Source organism: Rhineura floridana, chromosome 7 (assembly GCF_030035675.1).
Source record: "Rhineura floridana isolate rRhiFlo1 chromosome 7, rRhiFlo1.hap2, whole genome shotgun sequence".
Classification (NCBI taxonomy): domain Eukaryota; kingdom Metazoa; phylum Chordata; class Lepidosauria; order Squamata; family Rhineuridae; genus Rhineura; species Rhineura floridana.
Genome location: NC_084486.1, coordinates 89,010,089 through 89,036,176, shown reverse-complemented (window position 1 = coordinate 89,036,176; position 26,088 = coordinate 89,010,089). Strand labels below are relative to the sequence as shown.

At 41.9% G+C, this 26,088-nt stretch overlaps 2 protein-coding genes and 1 long non-coding RNA gene across 3 annotated transcripts in view; 2 read left to right on the top strand and 1 right to left on the bottom strand.

The window, feature by feature from the left end:
- LOC133389183 (claudin-15-like) overlaps positions 1 to 26,088 on the top strand; it is a 37,255-nt gene that overhangs the window by 119 nt on the left and 11,048 nt on the right. Inside the window, exons 2-3 of the mRNA XM_061636365.1 lie at positions 604 to 861; positions 25,410 to 25,574. Of these exons, the coding sequence (XP_061492349.1) occupies positions 660 to 861; positions 25,410 to 25,574 (367 nt within the window). The 5' untranslated portion in view covers positions 604 to 659. The remainder of the gene's footprint in view (positions 1 to 603; positions 862 to 25,409; positions 25,575 to 26,088) is intronic.
- PARL (presenilin associated rhomboid like) overlaps positions 1 to 26,088 on the bottom strand; it is a 45,371-nt gene that overhangs the window by 18,622 nt on the left and 661 nt on the right. The window contains exon 2 of the mRNA XM_061636362.1: positions 22,408 to 22,515. Within this exon, the coding sequence (XP_061492346.1) occupies positions 22,408 to 22,411 (4 nt within the window). The 5' untranslated portion in view covers positions 22,412 to 22,515. The remainder of the gene's footprint in view (positions 1 to 22,407; positions 22,516 to 26,088) is intronic.
- On the top strand, positions 948 to 2,706 carry LOC133389185 (uncharacterized). Its single transcript, XR_009764039.1, has 2 exons — positions 948 to 1,254; positions 2,211 to 2,706. It is a non-coding gene; the product is annotated as an uncharacterized LOC133389185 (long non-coding RNA).

Sequence of the window (26,088 nt, the reverse complement as noted above, 5' to 3'; positions counted from 1 at the left end):
TGTATATTATATTGGACATTTCAGTAAATTCAGAAAAAATATTTAAATGTATTGATTTAATTCAGACCCTCATTTCTCCTCTCCTCAAACATAACCGACCCCTGCCTCCTTAAAGAATAAAAAATCAAAATGGAGTTGTTGTTGTTGTTATAAATAATAGCAAATTCCTATATCGGAAATTCTGCTCTGTATACAATACTAAAGTCCACCCCAAATCTTTTTGAAGCTGCCGTCTTTCTGCATTTTAATCCTACATCAGAAATACTGCTCCATGTGCCATGTCTGTCAGTATTCTATTTGCTGTTCTGCATATAGTACTATAAATCCACCCCAGATCTGTTCAAAGCTCCCATGTTTCTGCATTCTACCAAATATGATCCTTTCATGAGCAGCCATCTGCTCAATTACATGTATGTAAAATGCATTAAAAATGAATCCACACTACATGTCTGAGAATAACTTTTAACCTGGCGTAGAAAGAAACTCCAGCTTTATAACATAAGTGAACAATGTGTTTTCTTTGTTGTATGTTTTCTTCTTAGCATAAATATTAATCATACAACTAATGTAGTATTGTTTGATCTCTACTAACTTTTAAAATAGGCTCCTGGCATCACAATTTGACAGAAAATCTTCAAAAATTAACCTGTCATTGAAGAATGGCATCACCAGCTTTTCAAATATCTGCACTGCTTCTGGCTGTTCTGGGTCTCATCCTTTTGCTTGTTGCCACTGTGTACAACAACTGGAAAATTTCTAATCCTGCAAACTGGTTTTATGAAGGTCTCTGGAGGAGCTGCGTAGCTACTTCTCTGGGCTTGGTTCAGTGCAAGAAATTCTACTCCTTGCTAAGTGTGGAAAGTAAGTTGTGCTTTTCATACATAAAATGCTAGATTATTATTTCCTGTTGGACAGTTTGAACTTGCAGGCAAGATATTTCAACATTTGATACTGTGTGTTACTCATATATATGTGTACAAAAGAACTTGAATGCAACTTGAATGCAGTGTAAAGCCAACTTTCCACAGGACAGAATATAGGCTGCGATTAAATTCTGTGTCAACAATCAACTAAATCTGTTACTGAAAACATTTGTAATATTAGAAGCTTTATCTCTATAGTACAATTTGTGTGCATTTGCCTCACTCCAACAGTGCCAATGCAGAGGGAGGAGCTCTGATGTCTACACAGTGGCTATCCCCTTTCTCTTCAGTATTTGAAAATGCACATAGATTTATGAGGTATCTGTTCCAGGTAATCACTGCCACTGTTTGATCCCTGTTTTTTACTATTGGGCACATTTTGTTCAAATATTTAGTGCAATATCAGAGTAGCTCTTCTTCAGGTTTAACTTCCTCCCTAATGACTCTATAAGTTAAGTCTCAGACTGGAGAGAAGATGTACCTTGTCTTTAGTGTGCATGCATATAAACCAGGATGGGGAACAGAATTTGGCTGGTGGGCCAGATCCTGATCCCCTCACACACACACAGGCCATTTTGGCAAGTGAGTGGGGCCAACCATCTGTCAATCACCTGACATCACAATGCCATCAGATGATCTATCTTTAACTGATTTCACTAGGCCTTGCTGTAAGCACCAGTTATCTAATTGAGGCTTACAGCAAGTCCCACTTGGGTAAGGATCAGCTACATTACTGAGTTCTCAAGCAGGAACTTGGCACACTGCAGAAATTGGCCTTGCTGCCCATGAGGTGACTGGCACTTATAAAAAGACCCACTTGCTTAAGGGACAGTCAGGAGCATACTTCAAGTCTCCTTGTTCTTTTGCAGCTGTGCCTTTACCTACCACACACCTATATCATATGACACCACATGTGGGTCAGGTGTCTGTATTTTGAGAAAAACTGCCTCGTGGGCTAAATTAGGAACCTTGCTGGGCCTAATTTCACCCATGGGCCAGAGGTTCCCCATCACTCATATAAATGCATACATGGGGACTCAAAGGCTACACCCTAATCAAACTATCCTGGATATAAGCACCACTGAGATGTGAAGGCACATGAGGCCACCACCTTGTTAAATCCAAGCAGGTCTGGGTCTGGTCAGTGTCTGGATGGGAAACCTTCTGGTAGTCCCAGAGGATTATCCCTATAATGAGGCAGGATTGGGCACATTAGGGCTGTGTACTCTATCTGTACAAATCACAAACCAAATAAGGCTGATTTGGACCTCCTTGTATTTTTTCCAGATCAGGCTGAAGCATCTACAAATCTCTACCGAGTGGATCAGCTAGTCCCAGATTGATTTGTAGGGATTTGTACAGATCTGTAGCGCAAAATAGTCTCTAATGAACCCAGACAGGATGTCTCTGAAATGGAGCAATTACAACACCATAAAGGAGAACACCAGGGTGGGAAGAGAGGAAGGTCCCATCCTTATTTACATTTTTTAAAATTGTCTGTGTTTTTTTATTTTATTCAATTTTCATTGCTAAGAATTATTATTAAATCTTGTGGGTATATTTAGCCACAGTTTTCTGAATTCAGTGTAGTTGTTATTTTCCAGCTGCTACCTGAAACAGTAAGAAGCAGCCAGCTTGTGTGGTTTTACCTTTTATTATTATTACTAACCAGCTAGCCAGTCAAGCCTATATTAGTCAGCATTCTGAGTTAAGAATTATGATTATGATTTCTAATTGCAAACCACAGTGAATATTTTTAATATTAAAAAGTATTCTTATTTTTTCCTCACTATTGTTGTTAGCAACCTGCCCCCAATATGGCAGGGTCTTTTAAAAAAATGTTTCTTGGAAAAAGCAAATCTTAAAAGTGGCTGTCATGAAAACCCCTGGAACTACCTGCCTGAAATTTGGCAGGGTTAATTCCCTCTATAGGGGCCACCATGTCACCAAATTTCATGTCTTTGTGTCAAAAAACAAAACTGGTATGTCCATTTTAATTTTAAAACATTTTAAACTTTAAAGGTGGCTAGCATGAAAACCCCTGGAGTTATCTAACTGCAGCTTGGCAGATGTAATCCCCTATATAGCAGCTCCCATTTGTCCAAATGTCATGTCTCTAGGACAAAGAACAAGAAAGTTTTGGCCATTTCAGTTTTGCAATGCAAGTCAATGGGATTTCCAAAAATTTGTAAAATCTGGTTTGTGATCCAAATCAGCTCACATCAGGTCCAAATCTGTCCAGACTGGATTGGGCCTGATCTGTATTTACAAATCGGATTGGGGAGCATATGTACACAGCCCCAGGGCACATTGCTCAGGTGGAGAAGCAGTAGATTGCACCCCCATCCAGCATCCACCGTGCAGTCTGCCATCGCTAGCACCACCATGGCTAGCTGCCCATCCACTCTGTTGGTTGTCGACTGCAGCTAATACTGCTGCTGCTACCACCCACCCATCATGAAGTGATGCCACTGCTGCTACAGAGAAGCTGTCAGCAGCACTTCAACAGGATTCTCCAGAGTGCACACCCACCATTCCTCACTTTAAGAAAGAGGTCTGTGCTGATGGTGGAAACATTGTTTATCTGTTCAAGTTTATTAAAGCCTTTCATTAGAGCATTATGAGGCTGGCCCCAGCATTAGCAAGCGGAAGGCCAGGGTGGTGGAGGAGGCAGAAGATGGAAAGTAGCAGGTGGAGGAGGTGGTTGTAGAGAATGGTGGCAGCAACATGCCTCACGTGATGCAATGTGTTGAATTTTGCCTGGATACCATTTTGGGTTCCATGATGAAAGAAGGGTGGAATAAAAATCTAAGAAAACAAATCATTGGTGATCACTCGTGGCCAAATAAGATTGTCTTCCAAGATAAGGTCTTTAGCAGTGGGTCCGTAAGTGACTGTGGAGGCCAATTCTGGATCCACACAGCCTCCCACAGTGAGGACATAGGTTTCCAGATGGAAGATGGTCACAATGAGGATTTGCTTGACGTGCTTTCCGCTTAGCTCGTTTGTCCCGTTCACCCTGTACTCGTGCTTCTTCAAAGTCCATAGCACCTTTGATAATAGCCGACCTCCATTTGGGACGTTCATGGGCCAAGACTTCCCAGTTCTCGATGTTCATGTTACATTTTTTTTAGATTTGCTTTAAGAACATCTTTAAACCTCTTTTGCTGTCCACCGATATTCCGTTTTCCATCCTTAAGTTGGGAGTAAAGTAGCTGCTTTGGAGGACGGTAATCAGGCATTCGAACAACATGGCCGGTCCAGCAAAGTTGATGTTGAGGGATCATTGTTTCAACACTGGTAGTCTTTGCTTCTTCCAAAATGCTAGCATTAGTCCGTCTGTCTTCCCAAGTAATTTGCAGAATTTTCTAGAGACGGCATTGGTGGAATCTTTCAAGAAGTTGGGAGTGGCGTTTATAAATGGTCCATGTTTCACAGGTGTACAGTAAGATCGGTAGTGCAATGGCTTTGTAAATAAGCATTTTGGTCTCCCTGCGAATATCCCAATCCTCGAACACTCTACGCTTCATTTGGGAGAATGCGGCACTCGCAGAGCTCAGACGATGTTGAATTTCAGCATCGATCTCAGCTTTTACAGAGAGATGGCTGCCAAGATAGGGGAAGTGATCAACGTTCTCCAGCGTCACACCATTAAGCTGGATTGATGGTGCTACAGAGGGACTAGTTTGCACCTGTTGATGAAGCACTTTGGTTTTTTAATATTAAGTGAGAGCCCAAGTTTTTCATATGCTTCTGCAAAGACATTTAGGATAGTTTGAAGATCTTTCTCTGAATGTGCGGAGACTACATTATCATCGGCATATTGAAGTTCTATGACAGAGGTTGATATTACCTTACTTTTTGCTTTCTGGCTACTGAGATTAAAAAGCTTTCCATCTGTTCGGTGTATGATTTCCACATCAGTAGGAAGTTTCCCCTCAATAAGGTACAGAATCATAGCAACGAAGATAGCAAATAAGGTAGGAGCAATGACCCATCCCTGTTTTATACCTGATCCGACTCTGAATGGATCGCTCTGAAAATCATTGTTATCCAAAATTGTCGCTGTCATGTTGTCATGAAGGAGTTGCAAAATATTCACAAATTTATCCAGCATCCAGTTTTCAGAAGGATGGTCCAGAGAGCAGTTTGATTCACAGTATCAAAGGCCTTAGTCAGATCAATAAACGCCATATATAAAGGTTGATTCTGCTCCCGGCATTTTTCTTGAAGCTGTCGTGCAGTGAAGATCATGTCCACTGTCCCCCTGGAAGGGTGGAAACCATTTTGAGATTCGGGGAGGACATCCTCTGAGTTCGGCAGGAGGCGATTTGCGAGGATCCTTGCAAGGATTTACCTGTGGTAGCAAGAGGAGAGATACCTCAATAGTTCCCACAATCTGTTCTATCACCCTTCTTTAAAAGGGTGATAATTTTGGCGTCCCTAATGTCTTCCAGGATCTCCTCCCTCATCCAGATTTTTTTGATGAGTTTATGAAGTTGTTGTGTAAGTTCAGGCCCACTGCTAAAGACTTCAGCAGGAATCCCATCAGCTCCACTAGCTTTGTTGTTCTTCATTTGGTTGATGGCTTTACTAACTTCATCCAAATTAGGGGTTACTGCAAGCTCGTCTCCAGTTTGTTGTGGAATTTGTTGTGGAATTTGCGAGAAGACCTCATCAGCCACAATAGAGTTACAATTAAGGAGGTTGTGGTAATGATCTTTCCAGCACAGTGCAATAGACTCTTTATCCTTAAGAAGTTTCGTACCATCCATTGAACATAAGGGATTTGTACCATAATTTGTTGGTCCATAGATGGCTTTTGTGGCATTAAAAAAGCCCCATGCATCATGAGCATCTGCAAAGTGCTGGATTTCTTTATCCACCAGGTGTTCTTAAGTTCTTCTTTGGACCTCAGCCTTAGCACTGGCATAGACTCTACAGAAAGAATAGAAGCAACAGAAAAGGAGGGGGAGTAGCATTATACGTCAAAGACAAATACACCTCTATGGAAATCCAAGAGAGCGAACAAAGTGGTCCGGTAGAGACCATTTGGGTAAAAATAAATGGAGAAACAAATAAAACCGACATGGTAGTAGGTGTCTACTACAGACCCCCTGGCCAAGAAGAGGTGGTAGACGAGGCCTTTCTCAAACAAATATCTGAAATCTCAAGGAGGCAAGAAGTAGTAGTGATGGGGGACTTCAACTACCCGGATATCTGCTGGGAGACAAACTCTGCGAAGCACAAAGCCTCCAACAAATTCCTGATGGGCCTTGCTGATAATTTCCTCTTTCAAAAAGTAGAAGAAGGAACAAGGGGATCGGCAATCCTGGACCTGATCTTAACTAACAGGGACAAATTGGTCATAGGAATTAAAGCGGTCGGTACCTTGGGGGAAAGTGACCACGTAATGCTGGAATTCATGATTCTGGGGAAAGCCAAAGAAGAATATAGTCAAATATGGACCTTGAATTTCAGGAAAGCCGATTTTATCAAGCTCAGGGAAATGATGGGTAGGATCCCATGGCTAGATAAACTAAAGAAAAAAGGAGCCCAAGAAGCGTGGGAGTTCATGAAGAACGTATTACAAAAAGCGCAATCACAAACAATTCTGAAGAGGAAGAAAAACGGAAGACATCGGAAAAAGCAATGTGGCTACACGGAAGACTGGTGGAGGAGGTAAAAGTAAAAAAGAGCATGTATAAAGAATGGAAGGAAGGACGCATCACCAAGGAAGAGTACCGACGAGCGGCTCGGGCTTGCAGGAATAGCATAAGGAAAGCTAAAACCCAGAATGAACTGAGGCTGGCGAGGGAAGCAAGGAACAACAAAAAGGGGGTTTTCAGATATGTTCGAAGCAAGAGAAAGACCAAGGAAATGGTGGGACTGCTGCTCAATGAGGATGGCAAAATGTTGACAGATAACAAGGAAAAGGCAGAACTGCTCAACGCCTGTTTTGCCTCCGTTTTCTCCCAAAAAGGGAACAGTGTGCAACCTTGCATCGGTAGCAATCTCAGTAAGGGGTCGGGATTGCAGTTCAAGATTGATAAGGAGATAGTCAGGAAATACCTAGTTAACCTAAATGAGTTCAAATCTCCAGGGCCTGATGAACTGCATCCCAGAGTATTGAAGGAACTTGCTGATGTACTCTCGGAACCTCTTGCCATCATCTTTGAGAAATCCTGGAGAACGGGAGAGGTGCCAGAGGATTGGAGACGGGCAAACGTCGTCCTGCTCTTTAAAAAGGGTAAAAAAGAAGATCCAGGGAATTACAGGCCGGTCAGTCTGACTTCAATACCGGGAAAGATATTAGAACAGATAATAAAAGAGTCCATTGGCAACTATCTAGATGACAATGCTGTGATTACTAGGAGCCAGCATGGGTTTGTCAAGAAAAAATCCTGTCAAACTAATCTCATCTCTTTTTTTGATCGGGTCACTAGCTTAGTAGATGGTGGAAATGCTGTAGATGTCATCTATCTAGATTTCAGCAAAGCGTTTGACAAAGTCCCCCACGACCTTTTGATTAGCAAACTGGTCAAATGCGGACTAGATGGAAATACTGTCAGGTGGATTCACAACTGGTTGGAAAACCGTACTCAAAGAGTGGTCGTTGGTGGCTCTGCTTCGGACTGGAAGGAGGTTTCGAGTGGAGTGCCACAGGGATCTGTCCTGGGGTGATACTCTTCAACATTTTTATCAATGACTTAGATGATGGGGTGGAGGGAAGCCTTATGAAGTTTGCAGATGATACGAAACTGGGAGGGACAGCTAACACAATGGAAGACAGGAATAAAATCCAAAGGGACCTGGATAGACTGGAAAATTGGGCTGAAATTGATAAAATGACATTCAATAAAGACAAATGCAAGATTCTGCATTTAGGCCACAAAAACAAAATGCACGGGTACAGGATGGGAAATACCCGGCTTAGCAGTAGTGCGTGTGAGAAGGACCTTGGAATTGTAGTGGATCGCAAGTTGAACATGACCCAGCAGTGTGATGCTGCGGCAAAAAAGGCAAACGCGGTTTTGGGCTGCATAAACAGAGCTATAGTTTCCAGGTCGAGGGAAGTAATAGTCCCACTATATTCTGCCTTAGTCAGGCCTCATCTGGAATACTGCATTCAGTTCTGGGTGCCTCATTTTAAGAAAGATATAGACAAGTTAGAGCGGGTTCAGAAGAGGGCGACGAGGATGATAGCTGGTATGGAGAACAAGTCTTATGAGGAAAGGCTGAAGGAACTTGGCATGTTCAGTCTGGTGAAGAGAAGGCTGAGGGGTGACATGATTGCACTCTTTAAGTACCTGAAGGGCTGTCACATAGAGGAGGGTACAGATTTGTTCTCTGCTGCCCCAGAGGGTAGGACTAGGTCTAATGGTTTTAAGTTGCAGGAGCGTAGATTCAGATTGGACATTAGAAGGAACTTCTTGACAGTAAGGGCAGTTCAGCAATGGAACCAACTGCCTAGGGAGGTGGTGGGATCCCCTTCGCTGGATGTCTTCAAGCAGAGGCTGGACAGCTATCTGCGGGAGATGCTCTAGCTGTGGATTTCCTGCTGTGAGCAGGGAGTTGGACTCGATGGCCTACAAGGCCCCTTCCAACTCTATGATTCTATGTTTTTCTTAGCAGCACAGTTAATGTCTTTCTGCTATATCTGGAAGGCTTTCCTTTTCTTGTCGATGAAATGTTCAATCACATTATCATTCTCATCAAATCAGTCCTGATGTTTCTTAGTTTGGTATCCAATAGTTTGTTCACATGCTGCAATAATGGCTGTCGTCAGTTTAATCCAGTGTTCCTCAACATTTTCAGGGAGTTCCGTTGGTAGATGTTTTTTGAGAGTTGTTTGAAAGCAGGCTCACTTAATAGGATCTTGAAGGGCATGGATGCTCATTTTATGACTTGGTTTTCTTCCTTGGAGCCTACATTGAGGAACAATATTAATGGCCATAGTGGATCGAATTAATCGGTGATCTGTCCAGCAGTCATCAGCACTCGTCATGGCCCTAGTGAGGAGAACATCACAACGATCTCTGGCACGGACAATTATGTAATCCAGGAGATGCCAGTATTTTGTCCAAGGGTGCTTTCATCATGTTTTAAATTTATTTTTCTGATGAAAGAGTGTGTTTGTAATAACAAGATTATGCTCTGCACATTTAGTCAGAAGTAGAATGCCATTCAGGTTGCTATTGCCAACTTCTTCTTTCCCAATGGTTTCTGGACATAAATCGAAATCACACCCAACTCTTGCATTGAAATTGCCCAAGAGGATAATTTTATCCTCCTTAGGTATCTCTCATAAGATGGTGTCCAGCTTGTTATAAAAATTTTCCTTATGTCTTCATCAGCATCTAATGTTGGTGCATAAGCACTTAGAATAGTTGCCTGCTGGTTTTTGGCAAGTTTTAACCAGAGAGTTGAAAGTCATTCATTAATGCCAATAGGAACTTCTGACAAGAGCTTCACAAGATTATTTTTAATAGCAAAGCCTACTCCATGTATTCGTCGTTCTTGTTCAGGCAGTCCTTTCCAGAAGAAGGTATAACCTCCTTTTTCTTCCTTCAGTTGTCCTTCTGCTGCTCCAAGTTTCTTGGAGTGCTGCTATGTCAGTATTAAAACGTCTCAACTCCCTCGCAATGATGGCAGCCCTGCGTTCAGGACATTCACTGTCTGTATTGTCCAGCAATGTCCGTATATTCCATGTTCCAAAATTCAATTATCTTTTATGACCACTAAGCGGTGACCCCACTGGACATAGTAATCCAGTCAGGGAGAGAAATGAGGCAGACTATGTTTAGGACACCTTTTCTAGCCCCCTCCCCATATGGGGTGAGCAGAGTGGTTCCTGAATAGGACTGCTCAGTCGTGGATATAGCTGCTGAACTACTCAACTGCCTCGGTCCTTGATCCAGGACGACTGAGTCTGTATCCACCGCCCATGTGCCAGTCCATGACTAGGGGCTTCCGGATTTCACAGTGCTGCTCCCGTCGCCAATCACTGATCACCATGGGATGTTTGGTTTGGTTTGGTTGGAAGACACCTGTGTGTGAATTTGTTTTATGTGGGGAGATCGGAGCACGATGATCAACACACAGTCTTGACAGAAAAGGCTTTGATCCAGTGGCATGGATACCACGATGATTGGAAGTCTTTTATCTGCTGCAGCCTTCATCCGCCTTCACAGCTGTTGTAACGTACACATTGTTATCCTCCGCCTGTTCTGCCATTGAGGAATTTCTTGGATCGTTCTTTGTCTGGTTCCTCTCCCTTGACCTTACCGCCATGGGTGACCCTGCTGGGAGTACATTACTCCCGACAGCATCGCTCATAGGGTTCATTGGAACATGCAAGCCCACTCACCACTACAAGGTGATGATCCAGTGAGGGGAAACAAATAATACTGTGGGGATAATAGTGAAGGGCTTTCTGGTCCAGGTCCATTTTAAAGATAAAGAACCTCAGAAGAGAGAGCAGTGGCCTTGGAATTTGCCCATCAGAAGTTAGCACTGTTATCATATCTCCTTGTGTGTCTGTACACATGAATCTGGATCACATGTATTCACAGACGTATCACTTAGGGGATCGTTACTGGAGATGATTGCACACTATAGGCATTATTACCATGAACATGATTACTTTTAAAATACTAATATTGCCCTGCTTATTTGGGGCAATTAGCAGAGAGCAACAAATGCCAATATAAATGAATATGTTTGTTTACACAAAATGGCAATCAGTAAGGAAAAAGCTTTGCAGATTGAAGCACTGATATGGAAAGATAGTGAATGCAAATTATACAGGCTATCTACACTCATTTTCCATGGACCATAAGTGTAAAAAGTTCCTGTTGAACATATGGAATGTACATGGTACTAGGGAACCAGGGAGAATACAAAGAAGGCCTGAATGCATAAGGGGGAAACGCCTGAATGCAAATGACTGAGGTTTGGACAAACATGAGGGTTCAGGAAAAGCAAGATAGGAAAATGAGAAAGGCAAAGTGGAAGAGAAAAATGATGGTAATAATTGTGTCCCAAGAAAGGGAGGGCAAAGAGCAGCAATCTCCTGAATTTCATCATGGCCTGTGGGTGCATTGCCACAACTCAGTCCAGGAGTTCTGGCAGAGGCTGGCAAAGCAGGTAGTGGGCCCTGAAAGTTAGCACACCTTTGAAGGAAGCCCCTGAATCCAGTTCCACCCGAAGCCCAATTCCACTCTGGGTTTCTTTGCACTCTCCAAATGTGATTCAAAAAAGGAAAAAGCTTTCCTTTAGGGAAAATGCTGGCTTGTGCTCCCTGCAAGGGTCCTGACTAATCCTGAAGGAAAGTAATAACCACGTTGAAGGAGTGACAAGGAAAGGGGATCTAGTTAAGCTGGAAAAGAAGCCTTGCTTCCACAGGCATGCATGGGGTCAGAGTAAGCTTGGAAAAGAGATATGGAGCAAGCTCCTGAATGATCCAAAAAAGCTGAACAAAGTGGAAAGACTGAGGGCTTATCCAAACGGAGCGGGATAATCCACTGTTTCCATATTTGGTTTGTCATCTGATAGTCCTCACTTTGCCTTTTAGTTCGCTCTTTCCCAATTAAAAAAAATGCTTTTTTGCACACGCACACGCAGCAGTAAGACCCCTACATTCTTTTCGCTTTTTTCCAAGCTCTGCCTCTAAAACCTCCCCCTATCAACCAATTGGTCAGCAAAAAAATTACGTATGCTCCTCTCCCCCTTTGCAACGAAGTACAATATGGCTGTACAGGAGTTCTCGCCTCGGAAGGAAAGGCTGCTGGTCGGTTTCACACCTGCCTTGTTTGTATTTGCGATATTATGCTTAAATGAATGTATGCTTTTCTGCCATTATTGATATTTAAGGAGATACACACGCTGGCAATTGCACTTATTTCTCCAAAAAAGCAAGAAACGTGTCACCCCGCCCTTCTCCCTTTCCTTCCCACAGAGAATGAAATTGACAAAGCTTTCTGGAGCAGGCTTGAAACGGACCAGAAGCCCGTATTTGCCATATTACAAGAGATGCTCAGTTATAGGAAAGGGATTTCCTGATGGGCATTAGCTCTAACACAAAAGGTGGTCTCATTTAGGACAGGGCAGAAGACAGGGATGTTAAATGTTAATTAACAGACTTGTCAACACAAGTTGCCTGCTGCATAGCTACACAGAGGTCACAGGCCAAACAGAACTCACAGCCAAGTGACTGTCATGGGCAAAGGTGGCAATTTTCCTAGGAAATGTAAATTTAGACTTAATCTAATTAGTGGAAGAATGTACTTGCTGGAGGATAATATACTGTAACTGTTCTAAGATTAATGCTAAGTAAGGGTGCCCACTTGCATTAGATATAACAGGTTTTGGGGACTAATTAGCTTGCACATGTGTAATTATGCACATAGATTATTATGGTAAAATTCTTCTATACAGCAGTAAATATGTGGAGAATATTGTTGGGAACCACTAGAGCAACCTTTACCAACCTGGTTCCCTCCAGATGTTGTTAGACTGCAATGTCCATGAGCCATAGCCAAGCTGACTGTGGTTCATGGAAGTTGTAGTCCAACAACATCTGGAGGATTCCATGTTGGCGAAGGCTGATGGGAGGATCCTTAGTTGTAATTCATGGCATGTTCAGAGTTCCAGTTGAATCAAGCTTCTCAGGAACAAACACCTTAAAAAGCCTGAGCAGACACACAGATCACCTGGTCACAGTCTTCCCCACTATGATGAGATGTACTGTATTTCTATTTAAATTATAGTAATTATTTCTCAATTTGTATGTATATAAATTGACTTGTGGAAATTTTATGCACATCCATGTTCTCATCCTTTGTGTTTGTGAAAGAGATACACTTCTTTTCTTTGATGTGCAAACCCTACACACCCCAACTGCTGAGTTATAGTTGGAGAATTATCATCAAATGCCCTTATTTTGTATCTAATTGTTTTTAAGTTTCATGATAAGCTGCTGCAAGACTTTTTCAAGATTGTGTGACATATAACTAACTAACCTCATTTAGCATACTTACATTATTCTAGAATGCCTTTAAAAGAATAAAAATCCTAGCATTGACATCCAGCCTACTTGGACAGCTGCTGGGGCCCACCAAGGGCTACCCTGCCTGAGCTCCAGTCACCATTGCCCCTATCCTGGCATTGCTGCTGATGTCACTCGGGCAATCTTGTGGGACAGGCACTGATCCCAGCATCACTGTGACTACTAGTCACCCCCTCTCCCTAGGTGGGCTTATCTAGTGATTGTAGCACTCTTGGGATGGGAACCAAGTGAATGCTTGTCTCTGATCAGTGTGAGGGGGCTGTTGTGTTTCCCACAATGCAGTCCCCAGCAGAGGGCCCAAGTGATATCAGCAGAAATGCAAGGGGAAGTGGTGGTGATGGGGCTCAGGCAGGAAGTCTTTGTTGCTCTGGTGGGAAGCCGTTGGCTGCACTGTGCCAAAGAACATAAGAAGCACCAGCTGGATCAGACCAGTGGCCCATCTAGTTCAGTATTCTGTTCACACAATGTCCAAAGGTGCACTCAAGCCTGGCACCAGCCCTGAAAGACTAATAATTGCAGCGAATATGAATTCAGCTTACAATAACAGTTAGTGGGTGGGAAACCCAGGCACTGAACCTTGGTATGAAAACTGGGATATTTCAGATGTTTCTCTACGCTCATCTGTAAAGTGTTGGACAAGTTTATGAAAGTATTTTATTGGCAAAATAGGTCCTATGTCATATTGCACACTTGTACCATATATTCTGTGTCCGACAGTTTCTCAGGAACAGCCTCCAAGAATAGGTTTTCCCATTCAAACTACCTTTTTATATTCCCTTGCAAGAACACAGCTTTGAAAGCCTAATCACAAACTAGCCAAACCAGAACCTCCGAAGGATAGCTACAGCAGGAATTTATTACTCTCATGTGTGTTCTGTTACGCCAGAGGTAGCTAATCTTTGGCTCTCCAATGTTGTTGGACTCCACCTCCCATCATCACCATTGACCATGCTGGCTGGAGCTGATGGGAGTTGAAGTCTAGCTACATTTGAAGGGCCACAGGTTAGCCAACCCTGCATTATGCAATTCTTTCATATAACCATCATTTCTGCTGTATTAGACTTTGATGGGAAGTTGTTTATTGCTGTTTAATTCGACTAGAATCTAATAAACTTTTAGCATGCCCTGGGCTCCTGCTGGGAGGAAGGGCAGGATATAAATCAAATAATAAATAAATAAATTAAATTGTGCTTTTTTCTCTGGATGTGGAATAAATAGCTGAACATTTACACAAGAAAGTTATCAGTAGTGTAGTTACTGATAATTTATCTATGCAAATTCATTTTCACTATTTTCTGTGGAACTTGGCTTTTACCATATGATTAAACATCTTAACTCTTACAATAACTGTAAAAACAAATGGTCCTGGCATAAACTATTTGAGCAGGTCATTATTTCTATCTAAGTACTTTCTAATTATGCTTAATCTTAGAGACTTTGTCTCATGCTCTGATCCTTGTACTATGTTAAACATATAAATCATGTGGTGTCAGGCTTCTGTTTTGCCCTGAGAAAGGTGCATGAGAATCCATCAGCTTAACAAGTAATCAATTTCCTTATCAGTAAATAATTAATCACTAATACGCAAAAAAACCTCATGATTTAAGAACATACCTATAGCCAATAGATATTTCTATCCAACTTTAAAAAGCAAGGAAATTAGGCAGCTATACTGAATGCACCAGGGGAGCAGGAGACCTGACCCTCTACAAATTTGCAGATGTTACCAAATTCTTCCAAGCTGCACAGGAAGTGGATTGGACTGCGAGAGACCAAGCCAAATTGTGTTTGCATTTTTACAAATGTGTAGGGCAGTACAATACCTCAGAGAGGAGGTCAGATCTCCTGCTCCCCTGGTGCATTCACTATAACTGCCCAATTTCCCTGCTTTTTAAAGTTTGATAGAAATATCTGTTGGCTATAGGTATGTTCTTAAACCACAAGGTTTTTTGCCTGTTAGTAAATTTCTCTACTTATCATTAACAGCTGGTATAGCACAGTGGGGAGGAGAGCCTGGCTGGGAGTCCAGAGTCTGTGAGTTCAAATCCCCACTCGTGTCTCCTGGATGTAAAGAGCCAGCTAAAGATCACCCCCACAGTGAGTGGCTCAGGGGTTACGTGCCCTGCCACCTGTGCAGCCGTGGGCAAGCTGCATAGTCCCAAGGAGCCTTGTTGCCCCCCAGCTGGCAGTTGCGGGCAAGGAAGGGGCTGGCTTGTGCAGCTGTGGCAAGCTGAGCAGGCCCTAACCAGCTGGGGAGGACTAGCCTCAGAGGGAGGCAATGAATACTGCTTACTGTGAAATCCCTATTCATAGGGTAGCCATAAGTTGGGATCAACTTGGGCAGTCCATTTCCATTTTTCCTATTTATCATTGACTTCAATGCTAAATTTCTTAAATTAATTAAAAATCAGCTAGGCATTATTTTTAACTTTTAAACTGAAGAAGATGAAGGTCAGTGCATGGGGCAAGGTCAGTAATAGGATTACAGGTAGTCTGTGAACATGGCTGATTTTTAATTAATTTCAACAAATTATGGGAACTCAGAGAAAAAAGTCCAAAAGGGGTCTGGTTTTTTCCTCTCTCTTTTTACACTTTGAACTCTCAATTCTCTCTGACTGTTTTGTGTATTGCCATGAAAATTTAGAGGTTTGTTAAGCAAGTGTTTCTGAGTTCAGGACTACAAGTTTTGTAAGGTTTTGTTTTGAAATGAGCTTATGGAAAGCATCAGAATGGCATGGGGTGTATTTTAGATTTAACATTGCGGAATGCGAAAAATCCATGCTGGCTATAGTATACAGCCACTCTCGTGGCTGTATAATACTTGCAAATTAAACATTCTGCAAAAATATTAGAGGCATGATTCATTGTAGAGTATGTGTGTGTTAGATTAGCACATTGTAGCACATTCATGGAGGAATACATTCTTTCAGGGGAAATCTAGTGGGGGCTGCATGCTGGTAGTGGGTGGAGTTAGAACTGATGATGAGAGGAATTGAAGATAAAGTGTTCTGGATTAACAGGTTCCTGGTGGTGCTTTGATGGGGTTACACTTCTCTAAAAAGAAGCAGGTTTCTAGTTGGGGGTTGCTCCTAGATCCAGCATTGTCCCTTGAGGGTTTTGTGGCCTTTGTGGCTGAAAGCAAATTTTACTTCAGCTTCAGCTAATCTTCCAGCTATGATCCCATCTGGACAGCCTTGCTGCAGTCATCAATGCTCTGATAACCTCCCTGTTGGATTACTGCAGTGCATTATGTGTGAGGCTACCTTTGAAAATGCCCTGGAAACTTCATTTGGTCCAAAATAAGGTGGCTATTCATGAGGCTTGATAAATACGATCATATCACACCTATGTGCTGTCATACACATAAGCCCTGCTTGTTTTATACTGTTCTATAAATTGTTTTTAGCTGTTGTGCTGATGCTGGTTTTAGATGAATTCTGATGTTTTTAGAATTGGTTATAGTGTTTTGTTGTGCAAATTCAGGAGGAAGGGCAGGATTTAAATGTAATAAATAAATAAAGTTTTGATTTATACTTGGTACAGTATTTTAAAGTCTCTGTAAACCATCCATAGAATCTAGTTAAATGGGCAGTATACATTTTTAATAAATCAACCAATAAAAATAATGAATCCAGAACAAAGACTGTCCTGCTTCAATTTTCACCACAGCTACCTCAGATTAAAATTTCCAGTACTGTGCAGGCCTACTTCAAAGTAAGTGCCACTGGGTTTGATCCAATAGATATACCAAGGATTTGTATTTTTTTAGTACAATAGACCAATGCAGCTGTGGTGTATGGACTTTCTCTCTTTTGCACTCCATTCTCTCACATCTTTCTTTTTTTCTTGCTCATCCACACGGCGATTTAGTGTGTGTCTGGTGCTACTCACATCCCTTTGTAATACGCACGGTTCACATGACATTGCAGGCAAGCAGAAGCTATAATGCATTTTCCCCCTTTAAATCTGTATCAACCTAATCCTATTATAATGTGGAAAGGAAAGGAAAAACCATCTCAGCTTTGCTGTGCTCCATGTAGGCACTTTGCTTCAATTTTTTTTAGTGGGTGGGCTCTCTTATGCCCCATCGCCTGCTCCCTCTCTCTCTGTCCCCGGCAAAAGCTGCCATAGCCACTGCCTACTTTGCCTTTCACTCACTCCCCCCTTTAATCAGTTTCATATAGTTCTGTGTCAATTGTGCACCAGGCTCCTGGCTTTATGAAACTGACAAAAAAAACCTTCCCTTCTCCATTAGCAATATCAATACTTCAGAGGGAGTAAACATGTAAAATTGGGGGCGGGACCACAAGGAAACAGCGATACTAACCCTTTCCAAAGGAACGCTTAGTTGTGTGAAAGAAAAACAGCGAATTGGAAGCTACCATTGAGCAAGAAGTGTGGACCTTGAAAAGCTATTGCGATGGTACAAGCAGCTTCTTTAGTACGAAGTTAGGCTCCCATGTGAATAAGTCCATCCTCCTCTCTCTCTCTCTCTCTCTCTCTCTCTCACACACACACACACACAGTGTCATTCAGTTCCCTTTCTCTCGTGGACATTCCATTCTTTTTCTTTCCTTATTGAGAGTTGCTCTCTTTCACCTTCATGCACTTGTCGGGGGGGGGAAGGTAACCACCACCTCATGATAAACAGGGCAGTGAGTGTAAGGAAGGGCCAAAGAGACTTCATAGGCACCGAGGAAGTTCCCAAGGGTGTCAAGATGTCCACTGGCCCCACATTTTTGAACCCTGATCAACAAGATGCCAGTATAGTTGAGGTTTCCACCCAGCCACATTATGCTGCACTTCAGCACTGAAATGCAACTGCCATCAATTGCCAGTTTTCCTAGTATTAGGAAGCTGCTTTATATTGAGTCAGATCATTGGTCCTTCTAGGTCAATATTGTCTACACTGACTGGCAGTAGCTCTCCAAGATTTCAGACAGGATATTCTCAGGGATTGAACTTGGGACCTTCTGCATGCAAAGCAGATGCCACACCTCTGAGCTACAGCCTTTCCCCAATTAAAATGCTCTTTTTGGAACTCTGTAGTATTCCAGAATTCTAGACTACACTGTGCCTGATAAATCCACTTCTGTAAGAAAGAGTGTGATGATTAGAAATGATGGATATGGATGTGTAAAAATACCCACACCATAATTTTAATCAGAAAAACAGATCAATAACATTTGTGCAATTAGCAACTTTTCCGTAAACCACTCCTCCAATTATTAAAAGCAACATGCTACAAATCTTATCATTTAGTTGACTGAGCAAAGAGCAAAGGTAGCTTCATTTTGGAGGAAACTGGATCTTAAGACAGAAAGCGCCCTTTAACGGGGAAATATTTTTTATATTTCTTATGTTTCATATTAATCCAAAATAGATAATATATACATTTGATAATAGTTTGAACCATGTCTGTTATTTTGGAACTTCCTGGTTTTGTGTTCACCTTGGGCGGATGGGTAATTGTTGGGGCAACTTTATCAAATAGTTATTGGAAAGTCTCCACCGTATATGGGAGTGTGATTACAAGCTCAAGCCTGTATGAAAACCTGTGGCACAGCTGTGCAGAAGATAGTACTGGAATCTCCAACTGCAGAGCATTTGATACACTTTTGGCACTCCCTGGTATGTCTTTCTTTGATGTACATGTCCACATATTTATTTGGTAAAATAATTCATTAGGTGGGTGGGAAGTATATATCTCTCCTGACATAAAATAACATTAATGAAACTTGCAAAATTTTGCTTCAGAAGTGAAGGATTTTAGAACACTTTCTTGCTATGTCTTAGGAATAAATTAGAAATATTTGTAGAAGAGGGGACAATATAGTTTTCCTGCTGCCACCCCCAAAAAGATGATGTATCAAAATACTATTCATTGGAGGGGGGGGTTCAGTGTAGGAAATTTCCATTCAATGAATTCTGCTCGGAGTAGACCCATTGAAACTAATAAACCTAATTCATGTCTGTTAACTTCAATGGGTCTACTCTGTGTAGGACTAGCATTGAATGCTACCCATACCCTTCACAGCACTTTAAACAAAAGAACAATTATTTTTTAAAAAAGAAAAGCCAAAGGTGTTATGATGGCATTTATCGGGAAGGTATTGTTGGCATGGGGAAAGGAACAATGTATCATAAAAAAACCAACTGGGCTTTAAATATTTTTTTAAAAAATTAATTTAACAGCACACAATGATGAGCCCGTGATATAGGATATTTGTTCATCACTATGATGCCATATGAATTATGCTCAGGCTTTATTAAAATTATGTAAGTTTGTAATATCATATTTGCACTTTGCACTTTGTAAACACTGAATGAGAACGCAATAACATGGCAATATGTAGGCTTTTCTGCATTTTCAGAAAATGTTCTCCTTGCTTCCTTGAGTGTTCTACAGAGGCAGTGCTACAGGGATAAATTCCCTTTGGGTAAGAGAGGAGACTTGGGCTGCAATACAATACATGTCTACTCAGAAGTAAGCTCCGTTCAGTTCAGTGGATTGCAGCCTCAGTGTATATAAATAGAGCATACTGGAATCAAATAGTTTTTTACAGCAAGTAGAACAACATGAGCCCACCTCCCAGACTACTCAGCTACCTCTAGCTAAAATCTCTCTCTGTGCCCTTTACAGACATAAACCAATCACACATGTGCAGGGTGGGTGGGGGGAAGCATTGTGGTGACAAGCTCTGCTCCTGATCTAAGCCAGGATGCACCTACACACATTTGTTCTATGCGCAAGGAAGTATGTCCCATTGAACTTAATAGGACTAACTTTCAAGTAGGAATGGAAGGATCTGTCAGTTTCAGTTCTCTCAGCTTCTCATTTTTCCAGCCTTAAAGTCTATACATTTCTGCAGCAATTTGCAATTTTTTAATTTAAAAAATCCTCATGAAAATTCTAAAGCATTTTCATTTGAACTTTGCCTAATAAATACGTTATGCAGTTTTGACTCATACACACAATTTTGCAAGTAATTTATTCTATTTTCTCCTATTATTAATTTCACTAGTATGTATGTATTTTTATGCCCACTTTCCTCTAATAATATATGCATTTTTTTACATTGGTTGAAGAACTACATTACAAAATTCCCATAAGTGCAAATTTTGAAGGATGCCTGTGTTTTGGTTCACATATTATTTCGGAAAATGCAAGTTTGATAGATTTGCTTATAGAATGCAAACTGAATCAAATTTCTACCCAATCCCTACTTTCAAGTAAACCTGGCTAAGCTGTAAAATGGAAGGAGCCCTACCCAAGTTAGAGCCAATTTGCCTGACCGCTCTACTCTGTTCACGGCTCAGTAATTTGTTGTGTTTTTTTCCCTAACCGCTCAGGTTTTTTCTTTCTGAACATATGCAGTAGAGAGTGCAGTAGCTAAAATTGTTTATTTATTTTAAACATATATTTAAAATATACATTAAAACATGGTTGTCTGAGTGAATATGAAATGAGCCTATGATTTCTGCAGAATTTCTGTAGAATGAGCCTGATTTTAGGCAACCAAAACTTTTAGAATGACCAAAACGTTTGGATCAGGGTTAGGGAGACAGTGAGGATCTCTTTAGACACTCTTAGTATTTTGCTCTTCATAAAAGGCTGCCTGACTTTGGAGCTCACACAGTTGACATGTGACAGGCAAGTTAGCTGCCAGCTTCCTTTGCTTCTTAGCTTTACAGTCAGTGCTGTTATATTTGAAATCAATTATTCAGCTATCTGATAAGACAGGCAATCATTGTACTGAACATAGTAGCAGCCTTTCGTACTGATATGTGTAGTTGTGATGGTACATGTGGTAGCATATTTTACACCAACATAGCAACAGGTCATGTGGCATCCTATATTACATAAGCAGTGGGACAAGCAAGCCCACCCAAAGCTGGCCCAACCACACAAACATTTCAACTAGTCATGTCAGCGGTGCATTTGTATGACCAGGATGCACTATGGTAGATTCCTCTCTTTTTGAATTTTGAGAAAGTGCTGTGGATGCCTGTCATAAAACAGGTGCTGTGGGGGTGCGGCATAACACAAAATGGCTGCCACATCTAAAAGGGCAAAAAAGACAGAATCACAGAATGATGTAGAAATCCCCCCCCCATCCATTGGGGGAAAAGGTGTGTGGCTGCCCCATGTGTTGAGCAAATGAACTGCACATTGTAGTCCATGCAGTGCATTGACACTTCAGTGTCTTCAGACCCTACACATCCCACCTATCCCTGCTAGCTATTGGATCATCTTGGACAGGAAACAGTATAGGATGGCTTACTGTTCTGGGTAAGTGGTTGAGCAACACTATCTTCCTGAGCTCTGGGACATCTTGGTATCATTTGGTTCTGATTTCTGGCTTGCTTCTTGATCCTGCATTAGCCACATTGAGATGCTTGCCTCAGTTGGCAGATTGGCAAGAGTAGTGAATTTCCACTGGCCGCATACTTACTGCCGTTTAGCACTCTTAAAGCACCACTGCTTTGCTGCTACAGCAATGTGGTAAGCAGCACTCCTGCAGATGTCTCCTGCAGCTCACCTTGCTCCGAGAAACGGTCCTTCCTCAGAGCGAGGCATTTGGGATGAGGTGGCCACAAAAGTTGCTTGCACTACTGCTGCTTTGCTACAACAAATGGTGGTTAAGCTGTTAAGTGTAAAGTCTAACAGTGTATTACTCTCAAACCTTAAATAGGATTTGCTGCCAAGATGGTAATCCAGCAGTGGCACAGATGCTCTTCAGGTCCACCTTATCCACGGTGCCTCACTCTAGAAGGACCCTTCCCTAGTGAGGTACTGTTAGGTGGGAGATCTTGTAGAGCCTCAACACACCCAAGCTGCTGCCACTGATGCTACTGCAAAAACAAAAGGAGGAAGCCTGGGGTGGTGTATGTGGGGTGGCTCTATATTAGGTGGTGGACAGAATGTCTTGTGCTGGCCCAGTTCTGGCTCTGGCTTGTCGTTTGGTCCTGACTTGTTCTTTGGACCTGACTAATGACTCACTTCTGGATCCTGCCAATTGCATTGTGTCCTTTTGTCCGCACTTACTCCTTTGGTCTTGCCTACTGGTTTGTTCCTGGCTTATTTTCCATGGCCCAGCCCTGACAATCTCGCTATGTTGTCCATCAGCTGCAATTAAGTTATCTATCTCCTACTGTTCAGCAGGTTATGCTGACTCCATGGTACCTGGAAAGGTTTTATCACTGTGTGTAGGACTGCTACACATTAGTGATGCTATGCCACTGTTTTTCCATTAACACCTGCAAGTGGAATTTAAATAGAGGTTTCACATAGCATTTTAATATTCTAGTATATTTTCCAGCAGTTCCCTTCTCTGTGATCAAGATCCTCCCGTAATGTTTACTTAGCAAAAATCCTTTGCAATGTTTTAATAAACATTAATGAAGTCTTACCCATTTTATGGCTTCTTGTTGATTATGGTTGAGGGATTAATGATCAATAGTCTCTTAATTGTCCCTTGAGCAGCCTCTTTAAATTGCCCATGTTTGTTTCTGTTCCCACTGGAAGAAAAAGCTTTAATTGTTTGTTGCTATGGGTTACATTTGCAAGGAAAGCTACTAATAAATCATCATAACGGGCACTCCTGCATTTTTCTCTTCATTTTTTTCTGGTAGCGAAATAGCTATGTATTCAATGGCTGTACCTATGTTCAGACAAGTAACCTACATACCCAGTGATTGATGAATTTAAAAAGTGAACATGAAACTATACATTGAAAATACACCACTGAAAACAGCAAATAATGAACTGGTGTGGGGGGGATGTTGAAAAATCAGCACAGAAGATTAAAAACAACAACAAAAAACAAAGCAATCAGAGATCAGGTTAGAAAAAGGCATGAGGAAACAGAAACATCTGCTGTTGAAGTTTTAAGGGAAAATCAGGACCCATAATGACAAAATGAAGAACAAGAAAGTTTAACTCAGGACTTGGGAACCTGTGACCCTCCAGATGTTGTTGGACCCATCAGCCCCAGCCAGCATGGCCAATAGTCAGGGATGATAGGAGTTGTAGTCCAACAACACCTGGAGGGCCACAGGTTCCCCAGCCCTGGTCTAACCAAAGTTAGGCTTGCAAATAGCCACTTGCTTGGATACCTGTAGAGAATAAGTACGACATTCAGGCAACCAACCATAGAAACTTTAAAGTGTTGGGTTGTATACAGTGGTAGCTATAAGCTAGTGGGGAAAAACATGAGAAGAACCTACTGGATCAGGCCAGTGGCCCATCTAGTCCAGCATCCTGTTCTCACAGTGGACAACCAGATCCCCATGGGAAGCCCTCAAGCAGGACCGGACTGCAAGAGTGCTCTCCCCTCCTGTAGTTTCCAGCAAGTGTCTCCACCTACACGGGGCACCTGATCTTTACCAATCTACCCTACCCACTTCAGCCCTCCCTGCTTCCTCCAAAGATGCCCCTTTGGGTCAGGAACCACCCTGGGACAGAGGGGCTGCAGTTAAGAAGGTGGGGGTCAAGCAGATCCAGGCATGCACAAAGGCAGCTTAGTTACACTTTTTGTAGACTACTATTGTGGAATTATTTTGAAGGTTGAACTGAACTGTCCTTGATCTTGTTTCCTTTTGCCTCTAATCTCTGGGCTTAGATTCTGATTTTTAGAAGAAACGAGCATTGCTTTGAAAGTGTGTAATTAAATAAATATTTTGCTCAAAACATATTTGCTTTTAAAAGGAGGTTCCAGTTTGGGTTTTTTTAAAAAAATGCCTTGATTTTGCTGACCATTCGAGGGATAATGCTGCTTCTTTCCTTTTGTTGTCCTTTGACTGCACACAAGTGCTTGATGAATTGAGTCTGGAGGGGAAGAGCTGCAGCTCTCTTTTTTTCTTGTGAGGGTGGGAATATCTATATATTGGACATTCTCGTCAGCCTGCCTGACCTCTCAGTTTGCTGCCCTCTGTGTCCACATGCACAGACCAATGTTTACAAATAGTAAATGGTTTAATGGTCACCTAACAAACCTCTCTGAGCGAGGTTGCAGCATGGGCTCTGTCTCTTCAGGATCTATCCAGCCAGTGTACAACCACAAAGCAGAAAATATGATGCCCCAATAGGTCACTAAGAGAGGTAGGCCGCCTCCATGGAAATGAAAGGAGTGGCATGTAGAGAGGAACCATAGCTAAGTGGGAGAGCACAAGCTTTGCATGCAGAACGTCCCAGATTCAATCACTGCTATATAGTTAAACAAAATCCAAGAAATATGGTGATAGGAGAGGGCCTCTAAGCTAGATAAACTTGTGATCTAACCTGGAATAAGGCAGCTTCCTATGTAACTTTGGCTGATTCATGTCAGCTGTTTTGGTGTTTGAAGGCTGGAAACTACATAGCCAAGTACACCTTACAGAACCACATGCCCATTAAAATAGTGTGTGATAATGCTAGATAATAGTTCATTATTCAGTCACATAAAGTTATATAAACTGAAATCATGTGGCTTACATTGATTTCTTTGTCACCTGGCCTTGTCACTTGATTCATTAATCATGTGCTGCAACTTCTATTTATTGATACAGTGGCTTAATAAATTACTTTATGAATCAATACTTACTAGTGGATGGTATCCTATGTATGGCATTTCTCTCCTCACTGTAAAAGACACGTTTGCTTTTTACCTGCCAGCCACTAAAGTACCCCAATGGGACTTCCACACAATTTGTTAGTTATTGGATGCCAGTGCTCTGAGCTAGGCATAGTCAAGATGTGAGTAGGAGGGACTTTGGAAACCCAATACAGGAAGGAAAGCCAGCTTCAAACATTCAGTCAAAGTAGCAAAATGACCACCAAATTGGGGGGGGGGATATTTGTATATGGGATAACTTTGCTGGTTATTGCTCACATCTGTATGCCTACATTCATTCTTGACCATTTGCTTCCAGATCTGTTCACATGGCAGTCTTTGCTCCTTTCTTTTGTTGTGTTGGTTGCTGGGCATGCAAAGAGGTATGAGGTGAGAGTGGAGATTGGTGTAATGGCTACCGACGTCATGTCTCACAGGCATGGATGGCTCTCCAAAGTAGAGGGAAACAGTGATATCCCCAATGTAGTTCCCAAGGGAAGCAGCATTTGGGCAACTTTCGCAAAGCAGAAGTCAGCCAAACCAAAAGAAAGATTTACAGACATGTGGGTAATATAAAATGTTTCTGACAGTATTAGGTGCTTGAGAGGTTTTGTCTGGAGGACAGTCATGATTCAGGCTGGTACCTCTCTGCCATTACAAGTTTCCTTTCCTGATGCTAGCCTAAACCACCTTTTAAAAAAACATACAGTCTGCCTTTTGTTACTTGCAGCAGCCACACATTTGACCAGTGGACAAGTATCACTGTTAGACATGTTCTTTGCAGAAATGGATACCTTTGACTAAATTTCCCTTCCTCTGCAGCTTATATTCAAGCATGCCGAGCTCTGATGATCACTTCGCTCATCTTGGGTATGTGTGGGACTCTGCTGACATTGCTTGGTTTGAAGTGTACTCAACTCGGATCCAATAGCGAAAATACAAAATCAAAGATTACCATGACGGGGGGAATGATCTTCATTTTAGCAGGTGAGATATTGGTAGACCATATACCAAAAAATAAAGATAATGGAATAATAGGTATGGGAAGGAACTCAAAGGCCATCTTGTCCAATGCTTGTAATGAGGCAGCCACCCATCCCTCCAGGAGCCCCTCACAAATTAAACTCAACTGAACACAGTACAATGCAAGCAAAGAAGAGGAGCTCCACAGAGGATGACTGCAGAGCCAAGAAACTCTAGGTAAAAACAGCAAAGAGCAAGACAAATTGCCCCTGGGGAGGGGGGAGTTCCTTCCTGCTCCTTAGCATAAAGCTATCTTCAATGCTCAAAATCCCTCTGTTTCAAGAATATCAATATGACATTCTGTAAACTGATATATTTCTCAGTCAATTGGCTAACTGTAGAGCCAACTTCACTGTACAATGTCTTTTTAAAATGGAGAACATGCTTGAGGTCAAAGGCTAAGTCTTTCACTCTAGGTTTTCCTTTGTTCTTGGGGTGTGTTCTGAAACAATTTTGCAAATATTCAATGCATTCCCCT